This window comes from Symphalangus syndactylus, chromosome 10, assembly GCF_028878055.3.
Source record: "Symphalangus syndactylus isolate Jambi chromosome 10, NHGRI_mSymSyn1-v2.1_pri, whole genome shotgun sequence".
Lineage (NCBI taxonomy): Eukaryota > Metazoa > Chordata > Mammalia > Primates > Hylobatidae > Symphalangus > Symphalangus syndactylus.
This window is the reverse complement of record NC_072432.2, coordinates 118,365,247-118,378,164: the sequence shown is the minus strand read 5'-3', so window position 1 is coordinate 118,378,164 and position 12,918 is coordinate 118,365,247. Positions and strand designations below refer to the sequence as shown.

Sequence of the window (12,918 nt, the reverse complement as noted above, 5' to 3'; positions counted from 1 at the left end):
AAAACTCAAGTGTTAGCTGCAGAAATGGGGCTGGCATCTCAGCATGCAGCAGCTTGTTTTAGTTTTTTGAGATGCAGTCTAGTTCTGTCACCCAGGCTGGAGTGCAATGCTGCAATCTCAGCTCACTGCAACCTCACGCAGCAATTTTTGAAGGAGACTTACCTGACTGTCGAAAAAGAGTGCTCTCTACTATCTTGGTCATGCAGTTAAGTTTCTGCCGAACCAGCTGGTTGTCAGGAATGCTTTGAATGAATTTGCAGAAGAGCACGCTGGGAGAGAAACCTCAGGGTTAGTAGTGTCTTCGTTCTGCCAAATGAAGGCATCATTATAAACTTTTCTCCTCCACTCTGAGATTTGGGCATGGAGAGATTTACCTGGAAAACTATAAAATGACCTGAGAGTTTATGACATGGCAGCAAGGGAGACTTTATCCTGACTTACTGGAGGGCTCTGCCTTACAGCTGAGTATTTAAATTGCCAAAGAACACCCATGTCCATCATCGCTTTCCAGACCTGTCTTTATGAAAATGGCTTTCTTGGTAACTCCACTCTCATGTTGATTGCAGTCTGACTTTGCACTGCTGGGATACTTAGGGGTAGGGCTGGAAGCATGTCATTATACACTATCTTTTGTAATCGATTTTATGTCTGCATGTCTTGTTTTCCCAGAGAAAGTGTAAACCTCTCTCAGGGCAGGTTTTGGATGTTCTTTTGCATCTTCCACAGAACTGAGCACAAAAAGGTATTCAGTTAATACTTCTTAGAAAAATAAAAGCCAGGTGTAGCAGCCCAGGCTCCAGCCAAGCAGGGGAGCTGTTTCTGTTAGAGTTAAGGAATAAAATTTTGTTTTGCTATTTACCTGAGCTCAACAGGATCAAATACAAGCTTGACGTCATTAATTATGCTAGGAAGGTACTTCAAAGCTGCCCCCTGTAAGAAAAACACCAAAGGCAAATTCACTTGCCAGGCAAGACAAATATAGCATTTACTGCTTGATCCCAGGAAGAAAAGGCTGTGCTTGGAACTTATACAGGGAACTGCACACAGATACCCTTACAATGAAAAGGAAAGCAGGCATTGCTCTACACGATCTCCTAAAATGCTTTTCCTGAAGATGCCAGGGGGTACAGCTTTCTGGTTTCTACTGCCAGCAGGCTCTGTCCACTTGGAGTTTATTTCTCTGCCTAAGGAAATGGTTAAATTCTTAAAGTCTCTCTTGCAACATGGCCATAAAGAGCAAAAAATAAATATTAATAGTAAAGGTCACATTTGAGTCTTCAGGGATTAGTTATTTCATATTTCTTTAAAAAATTATGACAGTAAAGATAGTGACTTTGCACTTCTGGGTAAAATGAGGGACAAAAAATAAAAAATTGTCACCTGTAGTAGCATTGGGATCAGTTTGCTGAAATCCTGGGGTCAAACAGAGTTCACAATGGCCTTTCGAGGGATGTCTAATTGGGTAGCTTGTCTTTGGCAAACTGACATTTGAAAATACAAGCATCTGTAGAAGTTAAAATGGATTTGTTTTTTTTCCTTTATTTTCTGTAAATCATACTAAAATTCATAAGCTATCCATGAACCATGATTTGTTTTGTTTCTCCCTCATGATGGCCAATTCTAAGTGGTCCCAAAACATCCTTACCACAGCCTAAGAAGAGTTACCCATGATGACGCCAGGCTGACCTTGATCTTGACGGCTTCCTCCAGAGGCCTGTCCATCAGCATATTGAAAGCAAGAAATAACTGGCGAATTGAATTATTAAACTCATCTCCATCTTTGCTCTGGCCATAAAATCTTAATAGGAAAAAGAGAAAAGCAGTTGGACTTTCCATTGTTAAAAGAAATTTTAAAATAATTTTGTTGCCTCCCTCACTTCTCCTTCACTGTATCACCCTAATCATTCTGAATCACCTAATTAAGCCCCAGTCATCTGAAGTTTCAGGCAATGAGTTAGAGAAGCCGCTCAACCTGGAAAGGCTCTGATCCCCAACCCAGCCTACAAAACCATTTGTTCCAGTCTAACCACTGAACTGCCCGTGCCGATGCTGGCCTGCTCTACCACAAGGGCCTTCCAGGACAAGACCCCTTAGTCTTCACTGATACGTGCTTGCCTTAATTTAAGTACTCTACTTGTCTCCAAAAGATCTGTCCATCAACTCAAAAGTGGGTTCTTTCTCGTAAGTAGAAATCAAGAGATATTTGGGCACTTTCCAAGAAACACAAAAGTCCCAAATGAAAGTACATATGCACATATAATAGTTGGCAATTTCACCACTAACTGGTCAAGAATAGGATGGCTTGAATTCAGAATTTCATGCACACACTTAAACACACACACGTACATTTAAATTCGTCTCCTCCATTCACCTATACCTTATATAGTACCCAAATAATAGGAACTTCACTGAGATCGTTAATCAGAGGGTTAATGGTAATTCTCGATTCATCCATTTTACAGAACTAGAAGAGAACTTTATTTGCAATGTAGTCCCCAAAGTGTCTCACAATTAGCACACCTACAACAGAACTCGCTTGATTTCCCCGCTCAACTCTAAGTATTCCAAATGTCAGCAAACAGCATCACCTTGAACCTAGATCCACCCCAAACCTAGATGTTATCCATGCTTCTTCCCTTTCTGTCATTGCCCCATCAAACCCAACAGCAAATCCTATGAGCTCGAATCAGTCCATTCTCTCCACCTGCCTCTGAGATGGGACTGGAGTATCTCATACTTGAACCACAATGGCCTCTTAAAGTGTTCACTGGCTTCTACCCTTAGCCTTCGATAATCCATTTTCCATGTGGGAGATGAGATGATCATTTAAAATACAAGCCAGATTTTATTACTTCTCTAGTTGTCCCCCAGTGGCTTCCCACTACACTTGGAATAAAATCCAAGCTCCTCACTATGGCCTACAAGGCCCCACATCATTTATTATTTGCTGAACACTCCCGCTCTCTCTCCCGACACTGGGTTCTCGTTACTCCTCACGCATCCACATTTGGTGCCCCATAGGTCCCTGCCTGGGGCAGGTCCTGCTCCCACTAACTCTTACCTGACATCTCTGGAGGCCACTTCTTCATCTTTCAGTCTCAGCTCACATGATACCACCTCCTCCCCCGCCCAGCTCAGCTCGGGCAGCCTTCCCTGTTGGCTCCACCACTCTAACACTGCCCTCATTTACAGGGTGATTTCTCTACTCTTTGCCTCCCTGAGCTCCATGGAACCCACAGACACTAACACAGTGGGAGCCTGGTCACATATGCTGCAAAAGCCCTGCACCAATGCAGAACACTTGGCACTCTACATATGTGACTTTATTTTTTTTTTTAAGTACTAATGATAGGGAGCTAAGGGATTAAGATCAAGCTTCTCAACATCTTATTGGGGGCAATTTAAAATTTTTTCTTGGTGTTTTGCTGATTGAGGTGAACCCCAGCCAGGTAATGAGCTCATAAGAGAGATTTAAGCTCTGATGAAGGCAACAGGGCACCAGGGACCAGGTGACATTCCACTGCAGCCTCCAGACATGGCCAGTGCACTGAAGTGACCATTAAATCTAAGCAACCAGAGGACGCACATTGCCAGTCTCTTCCCCAGCTCAGGTTCTTCTTTAATAACATATAAGGGAAAAGTAACCACACACAGGCCGTCACACACAGGTGTAATGAAGCAACTCTCCTAGTCAATTTCATAGGTCCTCTGTCACCCTAATCTTTTGTTTTCCACATTCACCATCCTTTACTGTCCTATCTGGTGTCTAGAATGAGGATTCTGATGTACTTCGACAAATGAAGAGGAAATGAACTAGTGAACCATCCATAAGACAATACATTTTAATTTCACACTCAGGTTTTCTTTCTGTGGTTTAAAGGTGATACTGATTTTTGGACATCAGGGTTTACTATACAAACAAACTTTTGGGTAAGAGAATGTTCCCTTGGTAGAACACTCCATACCCCAAACATTCTGAATATATGGAAATGTACCATAACTGGAAAAAAATATAATGAACCAACTTTAAAAGAAGACCTTCTTTTTTTTTTTTTTTTTTTTTTTGAGATGGTGTCTTGCTCTGTCACCCAGGCTGGAGTGCGGTGGTGCAATCTCGGCTCACTGCAACCTCCACCTCTCGGGTTCAAGTGATTCTCCTGTCTCAGCCTCCCGAGTAGCTGGGAGTACAGGTGCCCACCAATGCACCTGGCTAATTTTTGTATTTTTAGTAGAGACAGGGTTTCACCATACTGGCCAGGCTGTCTCAAACTCCTGATCTTGTGATCCGCCCGCCTCGGCCTCCCAAAGTGCTGGGATTACAGGCATGAGCCACCACGTCCGGCCAAAAGACCTTCTGTAAAGAAAGCAAATACAGAGACTGTGCATAAATTATGTGTGGGGAAAATACTGTTTGCTTCCACCTGGGAAGGAGGAATGGTCACTCAGCCAGATGGGTTTTGTTTTTTTTTTTTTTGTTTTTTAAGACAGTTTCGCTCTGTCGCCCAGGCTGGAGTGCAGTGGCATGATATCGGCTCACTGCAAGCTCCACCTCCCAGGTTCACGCCATTCTCCTGCCTCAGCCTCCCCAGCAGCTGGGACTACAGGCACACGCCGCCACACTCGGCTAATTTTTTGTATTTTTAGTAGAGACGGGGTTTCACCATGTTAGCCAGGATGGTCTCAATCTCCTGACCTCATGATCCACCCGCCTCAACCTCCCAAAGTGCCGGGATTACAGGCATGAGCCACCGTGTCAGGCAGCCAGATGGGTTTTAAAGTCATTAAACATTTTTAAAAAACAATTAGAAAGGTATATATTCATTTAAAAATTCAAAAAGAATATATAAAATAGCAAATAAAAAATATAATAATAAATATAACTAAAATGCTGAAAGAATAAAAATACAAAGAATGAAAAAATAAATTACAACCCTGTCACCTGAAGTTTTTGTACTACTGACATTTCAGACTGGGCACAGTGGCTCATGCCTGTATTTCCAGCACTTCGGGAGGTGGAGATGGGCAGGTCCCTTGAGCCCAGGAGTTTGAGACCAGACTGGGTAACATAGAGAGACCCCGTCTCTACAAAAAATATAAACATTAGCTGGGCATGGTGGTGCACGCCTTTGGTCCCAGCTACTTGCGGGGGTAAGGTTGGAGGATCACTTAAGCCTGGGAAGCAGAGTGCAGTGACCTGAGATCGTGCCACTGCACTCTCACCTGGGCGACAGAGCCAGACCCTGTCTCAAAAACAAAAACAAAAAACCCTAAAAAACTCTAAAGAAACAACAACAAAAAACCACTTTAGCATGTTATCTATCCAGTCTTCTTTACTATACATATTTCAAATCTGTATTATTTTAAAAGGAAGATCATACTGTACTCATGCTTAATACCTTTATCATTTAAGAATCTATCGGGCCGGGCACAGTGGCTCACGTCTGTAATCCCAGCACTTTGGGAGGCCAAGGTTGGGGGATCACAAGGTCAGGAGATCGAGACCATCCTGGCTAACATGTGAAACCCCTTCTCTACTAAAAATGCAAAAAAATTAGCTGGGCCTGGTGGTATGCGCCTGTAGTCCCAGCTACTCGGGAGGCTGTAGCAAGAGAATCACTTGAACCTGTGAGACGGAGGCTGCAGTGAGCCAAGATCACACCACTGCACTCCAGCCTGGGCGACAGAGTGAGACTCCATCTCAAAAAAAAAAAAAAAGAATCTATCATGGTCCTCTTTCCTCATTAACATACCCTACATTTGAACTGAATGTGCATACTTTCACATTAATCTTTGTCATACCTGATAGATTTTTTTTTTCCATTAGATAAATTTCTAGATGAGGTATTACTGGAAAAATGTGACTTTTTCCTTTTCCTTAAAAATTTTCTTTTTTGTTTTTATTCAGACTATCTATTTCTATCCTGAAGAATTTATATCTCCATTAGCATCAAAATTGAAATACAGGACCAATTTTTGCCCAATCTCATCAAAGGACAAAGATGTTTAATCTTTTTCAAATGTATAGGTAAAAGATGGTGTGTGTGTGCATGCATGTGTGTGCGTGTGTGTGTATCAAAATTCTTTTGATAGTATGAAATTTTTAAAAAAGCTTATTGACCATTTAAGTTTTTCTTTTGTAAATTACCTGTTTTTGTTTTCTATTAGGGCTATTTATCATTCTTTTATTGATTTATAAAAGCTTTAACTGAGATAAGCTATAAACCTTTCATCTGTACTATATGTAACCTTTTGCAGGTTGTTTGCCTTTAATTTTATTTTCTTCAATAAACGAAGTTTCTTTTAAAAATACATATGCTCAAATCTACAAACCTTTCCTTTCTTCCTTAGAAACAAATTTTAACAGTTTGGAAATACAGCTATTTCTGAAGGGTAGGAAAGTCACCGGGGTTGTGGGTGTTCCCTGCAAAGGTATTTGTTCTTTTGCGGTTTCTTCTATTTTTGATGGAACTGTTATGCAAGAAATCCAAACAAGGAATAATCCTCTCTAGTGCTTAGTTGCCCAGGTAGCTAAGCACAGTGTCAACAAGGAAACACTCATCTCAGGAAACACCTCCCCCGAGACAACTGCTTCTTCTGCTGGCGACAGCAGATCATGATCCTAGATTTGCATACTCAATATTGTCATGAAGTCATCTGCTGTATTAGGTACAATCCTTCCATAGGTATCTGCTTCCCCAAGTCCTGAGGTCATTACTGCCCCAGAATTTTGCTGATCTACAAAAACTTCTCATGAGTCTTCTCCAACAGACACACAGCCCAAATCCATCTTCAGCCCTGCAGTTCTGAAATAAGGCAATTCTAAGAACTAACTGCTCACACAGCTCAACACCAGTGTGCAGAGTGAGGGAAAAAGTACACAGAGTGACAGCTGATAATCTAAACATCTTCACTGCAGTTAACATTACCTCAAGTAGAGCACTCGAGATTGGATGATGAATCTAAACAAGTACTTCAAGGCTTTCAATGCAGCAAAAAGCAATTCAGTCTTGCTGGAGTCATCTGCGTTAGCCACATAGAAGTTCAGTACCTTGGAGAGTTTCCTTAGAAGAATGAGAAAAATTAAGCCAATGAGCAACAGGATACTCTGAGGCTTGGGTAAGTTATCTAAGAGGCGAACATGGCATACTGGAAGTAGAAGTCATAACTAACTACATGTTCTAGAATATGCCCTGAACAGCAAAATTAACTTTTTTCCAATTAAGTTTCCTCATCTGCCATCTAGGTTTGGAACTACCCTTCTGCTGAGAAATACTAGAAAAGGTTTCTTTCCCTTTGTGGGATTAAACAGGAGGGCTACGAAATGAAATGGTTGAAGTGACCCAAATTGCTAGGATATTTTAATTTCTGGTATGCAATTCTGACATCTTCAGATGCTCCCATAAAGGAGGGATTATGCCTGCCTACAGGAGTTGACTTAAAAGAAGCCTAATTCCTTTTATTCTGCCTCAACCCATTGGGATCCATCAATATGGAGCCAGATAGAAACTTTATGGAGTGAAGAAAGAGGAGCTCAATCTGACTCTCCAGAACATTCATGGTTCTAAGCATTCAACAGATAAAGCTGTTCTGGGGTTATAGGTTGCTCTTTGTGTCTTTCTAGAGTTTTTGGGCTAGGAATGGCCTTCATTTTGTGCTATTCCTTAGACTTTGGAGGGCACTGATATTTTAATCTTAAACTTTCCTTCTGGGAATCCTTGAGCTTTCCTAGAATAATAATAATAGTTATTATTAAAATAATAGTCATATATAATAATAGTTATTATTATTATTATTTAGAAGGAGTCTCATTCTGTCACCCAGGATGGAGTGCAGTGGCGTGATCTCTGCCTCCTGGGTTCAAGCACCTGGCCAAATTATTATTTTTTAAAAAGGAAACAGAATTGATCAAGTCTTGCAAGTAAACCCAGATTACTACCACCTGGAGTGCTGCATTTGGCTCGGTTTGATCACAGTGATGGGATTTCCTCATTTGTAGCTCCTGCCCACCTGGATGTGAGGCTCCTGGGTGGAACGGCTACTGTCACTGGTGTACTTGCTGACAGGTCAGTGGGCAGCAATCTACATGATGTGGCCTAAGCCACTGTCATAAGAGGATCATCGACCAATCCAGCTACATTCCTATCACTGTTTATCACATTCTGCACAATAACTGGAAGGCAACGGGGTGGGTGTGGCAGGCACATACAATGCCATGGTGAGCTGAGTGCTCTTGGGAGGAATGTGGAGTGGACATCAGTTGCTTTCCTTAGTCAGGGGCCCATAAACCAATGATAGAAGGCAGGTTGCACTACGGAAAAGATAGAGACCACTGCCTCTTATGCAAAAGATGGGAAAATGAAATCTTCTCATATCCTGTAAGTAATACATTTTACAAAGCATTTGTGGTACAGGGTTGAGGGCATGACCTTTTCTTCTATCAAACTTGGTCTTGTTTAATTCATGGTTTGATCTCCTTGATGTTCCATGCCAATCCCACTGACATTCAACCTCTGAGATCCTGAGTTGAGTCATTTGTTATTGATGTTGCTCTTGATTTTTTTTTTTTTTTTTTAGATACAAAGTCTTGCTCTGTCACTCAGGCTGGAGTGCAATGGCATGATCACAGCTCACTGCAGCCTTGACCTCCCTGTGCTTAAGCAATCCTCTCGCCTAAGCCTCTCCAGTAGCTAGGACTACAGGTGTGAGCCACCACACCTGGCTAACTTTTTAGCTTTTTGTAAAGATAGGTTCTTGTTATGTTGCCTAGGCTGGTCTTGAATTCCTGGCATCAAGCAATCCTCCCACCTTAGCCCCACAAAGTGCTGGAGTTGCAGGTATGAGCAACCATGCCTGGCCTATTCTGGATTCTTAAGGAGAGTTTGCCTGATCCAGAAGGAAGGCCCAGATCTTAGCCCCCTTTCCAGAGTTAGAATACTTAGATGGTTCCCTTTTTCCACCAGGATACTTAGAATAGAGTTCTGCCTTAACAGGCACATTTACTGAACATAGGTCCCTCTCGTTTCTCAACAATCCAGCCCTAAGAGTACAAATCCAAAGATCCAACAACATGTAGTTCCTTCAGATCATACTTACACATATGCCAACGTGGCACTGAAGTGCTTGTAAATGTAGGTTTCAAGTACAGGATTAAAATGCTGGAACTTGATGTCTCCAATCAGTGAAATAATAAACACCTGCCAAAAGTGAAAAATAGAAATAGCAGCACTGCACAATCCCAAGTATTCTGTCAACAAGCTGCATTTTAACATCTCGGCGCCTTCTTTTCTCTCTGGATCTTTTCTGCAGCATTCCCACTCTACTATTCCAGAGCTGATGTCAAGTCTTGAGGATTGTATTTATTTAACATAAATAGACAGACTATTATGTGTCAGGCACTATGTTAAATGCTGTGAAGAAACCAAATCAAGCCAGCATCCTTGGCCTCAGGGAGCTGACTATCTCAAAGACAGGAGAGTTGGTGCCCAGGTAACCTAAGGTGCAGGAGGAAGGAGGCTCTGGAAAGGGTTTTCCCTAATCCAAGCATGCAGCTAATGAAACATTCCACGACTGTTTTCTCCTGTGTACACTATGAGTGCCCCCAGTAACAACTTCACCAGAGTTTTATCTCCCAATTACCCCTTGTATATTCCCTTGCAGTGTTATCAGGCACATGACCTAAAATTAGCCACACTACCCTGCTTAAGACAGAGGGGTCAAAAGCAAGGGGCATTTGGGATTTCCATCTATGCCCACTGCCAGCTGCTATGTCCCTCAGGAATTTGTTTCCAGACCTTGTCCCACAGCATCCATAACCACAGTCTCTCCTTCCCATAAACCCGAGTCCAACCAGTTGGATCTCAACTAGGTGGCATTTTCTTTATCTTAAACTTTAGCTTTAATGCCCTGATCATTTCCTAAACTGACTAGTTTCTCAAAGCTGGTGAATCACCTAAAGCTGCAACTGACCTTCCTCCTCAGCTGTGGCATTCAGGTAAAATCCTGTCTTGAAATTTCACCCCACCAAGGTGAAAATGATGCTTGCTTTGGGCCTTTCAGCTTCTTCCCCTCCACCCCCACCTCTGGCCTTCCCAGATTCTGATATCACTTATCCCTGATCTGACTTCAATTCTTGCAACGGGTTGTAGGTTTAAGTGCTTTGTGTGACAAATTCAATTGTCTGCTGGGTTGAATATTCTGCCTAATGAGGCTCAGATTCACCTCTGACTTGTGAATTCAGTCTCCCTTGCATAAACACACCAGTGCACACACACATACAACATGTAACAATGCTCCAGACAATGGTAATGTGAGTTAAAATGATTCCTGATTTCTAATAAAAATAAAACATCTTATTTTCTCTAATGAGAAAGAGCATATCAAAAAATGAGATCCCATTTCTAACGGGAAACAAACAAAGGCCTGAAATATAAGTCATTTGTTTCTAATTGTACTTCTAGGAATTCAGCCTAAAACAATAACCAGAGAGATGTAAACAAATATTTATGTGAGAAGATATTCACACAATCACTTACAATAGTGAAATATTGAAAACCACAAAGTTGCAACAATAAACACTAGTCAATATGTTAAACTGCTTACCAGTGCGTCAAATACAAGGAAGTCATAGGTTTCACTGTCTGACATTTCCATCATTATGTTAAAAAGTGCATCTAGTGTATCTTGCAAAAACTGAAGATAAGAAAAACAGAGAGATTATTTTGATGCTTTCATTCAGCTCCACACCATAGAAATCTGGGTACAACTAGGTTTAAATCAAAGAGGTTTAAAATGGCATTTTTTTAAAAACTAGCACACTTGTTTAACAACATAGATAAGTTTTATATTTACAATGAACGGTTTAATTTTAAATGTTGAACCCATTAGGTATAATTGGATAGGTATATATATGTATGTATGTATATTTCTAACTATGAATATATAAACATACCTTAACAATCTCTCCTCCATCCACTTCCATTAACTTCTTCAGGTTGTGTCTAATGTTCTGGGAGTTGGAACGCCAATTTAACAAGCCTAACAGGTCAACTAGGAAGAACAACCACAAACATTAGACACAGGTGAGACAGAACAACCCAGACCATTTCAGGACATAGCTAAAGAATTCTCTAGAACAGGTAATTGCTCTTAATAGTGGCTAATTCAAGATGCCTTATATATTCTTTTAATTTACTATCTCCTATCTAAGTCAGAGAAAACCTTGTGGTCCTCTTTCATTCTTCAAAGAGAAAAAAATTAACCATTAATGCATAAGAACTTAATATGTGGCTGAAACTAACATTTCTCAAATAATGACATCATGGTCATAAGAAGTAAAGCTAAGAAGCACGCTAATGTAACCTTCCTACTTTTAATTTGCTGCCTTACTTAACTTGTCCCTTATCACCACCTATGTCTGGGTGGATTCAGAGGGAAAGAGGAACATAGGTATGTGTGCATCTCTCTCTCTCTCTCTCTCTATATATATATATATATATATATACACACATATATATACATATATACACACATATATATACATATATATACACATATATACATATATACACATATATATATATATGCATTAATTTATTTCAACATCATGTTGATTTTATTTTTTCCATCTTTTAGATGAGGAAACTGAGGCTTTGTGAAGTTAAATTACATGTCTTATGAGAGGTAGAAATGGAATTTTATTACATATTTATCTGATTTGAAAAACCAACTCCTTGCTACTCTATCATACTGTTTTCCCCAGAGTTCTTTGAAGAAATAGATAAGCAAATCAGACAGGTGGCTATTTCAAAGAAAAGGTGGAACAGATTCATAGCCCTTAGCATAAGTCTGGCATAAAAATCTTAAGGTATTTTTTGACTTACAATGGAGAATTTTGAAACTTCAAGCAACTTATAGCTTTAACAGTTTAATAAATGTTGAGCTATCAAAAATGTCAAAGGGGCTGAGTGCAGTGGCTAACACCTGTAATCCCAACACTTTAGGAAGCCAAGACAGGAGTATTACTTGAGCTCAGGAGTTCAAGGCCAGCCTGGGCAACATGGAGAGACCCTGTCTCTATTAAGAATACACACACACACACACGTGTGTGTGTGTGTGTGTGTGTATGTGTCACAGAGAAACTGCAGTTATCTGGACTGTTACCGTATCAAGCTACTATTTCTATTCAGAGCACTATCTAGTAAATGTAGCAATACATACTTTTTTTTTTTTTTTTTTGAGAGACAAGGCCTCGCTCTGTCACCCAGGCTGGGATGCAGTGGTGCAATCTCGCGCAGTGGTGCAATCTCACAATCTCGGCTCATTGCAACCTGCAACCTCCACCTCCCAGGATCAAGCATTCCTCTTACCTCAGCCTCCAGAGTAGCTGGGACTACAGGTGCACCACCACACCTGGCTAATTTTTGTATCTTTTGTAAAGAAGGGCTTTTGCCATGTTGCCCAGGCTGGTCTTGAACTCCTGAGCTTCAAGCAAGCCTCCTGCCTCGCCCTCCCAAAGTGCCTCCCAAATCCCTCCCAAAGGGATTACAAGTGTGAGCCACTGCGCCCGGCTGATATTTTTCAATCAATGAATTTGTAGAAATATATAAGTAGTTACACATGTGTATTTTTCATAAATAGTCAAAGTGCTTCTTGAGGGTGTTTATTGGCTTGCCTATTGTTTAGGCCCTGGGAAGCCTCCAAAACCTAGTGCCTAGGGATTCCTCGCGTCTACAGAATAAACTTCCAATGCCACACAGAGAACGTAATAAGGCCCCACCTATATCGCTCCTGCACACTCCAACCACCACCATTCTCTTTTACCCTTTAGCAGTCAGAGAAATCCAATCACTACGGCCCAACCATGGCAGGTTCTGAAATATCTCTGTGTCTCTGTGTATATTCTTCCCTTTGCCTGAAATA

At 41.0% G+C, this 12,918-nt stretch overlaps 1 protein-coding gene across 1 annotated transcript in view; it reads right to left on the bottom strand.

Annotated features, from left to right (window-relative positions):
* Positions 1 to 12,918, bottom strand: part of DOCK5 (dedicator of cytokinesis 5) — a 232,513-nt gene that overhangs the window by 74,333 nt on the left and 145,262 nt on the right. Inside the window, exons 19-25 of the mRNA XM_055295734.2 lie at positions 10,949 to 11,046; positions 10,600 to 10,689; positions 9,094 to 9,194; positions 6,927 to 7,061; positions 1,687 to 1,798; positions 860 to 930; positions 163 to 269 (exon numbers count right to left, since the gene is read on the bottom strand). Of these exons, the coding sequence (XP_055151709.2) occupies positions 163 to 269; positions 860 to 930; positions 1,687 to 1,798; positions 6,927 to 7,061; positions 9,094 to 9,194; positions 10,600 to 10,689; positions 10,949 to 11,046 (714 nt within the window). The remainder of the gene's footprint in view (positions 1 to 162; positions 270 to 859; positions 931 to 1,686; positions 1,799 to 6,926; positions 7,062 to 9,093; positions 9,195 to 10,599; positions 10,690 to 10,948; positions 11,047 to 12,918) is intronic.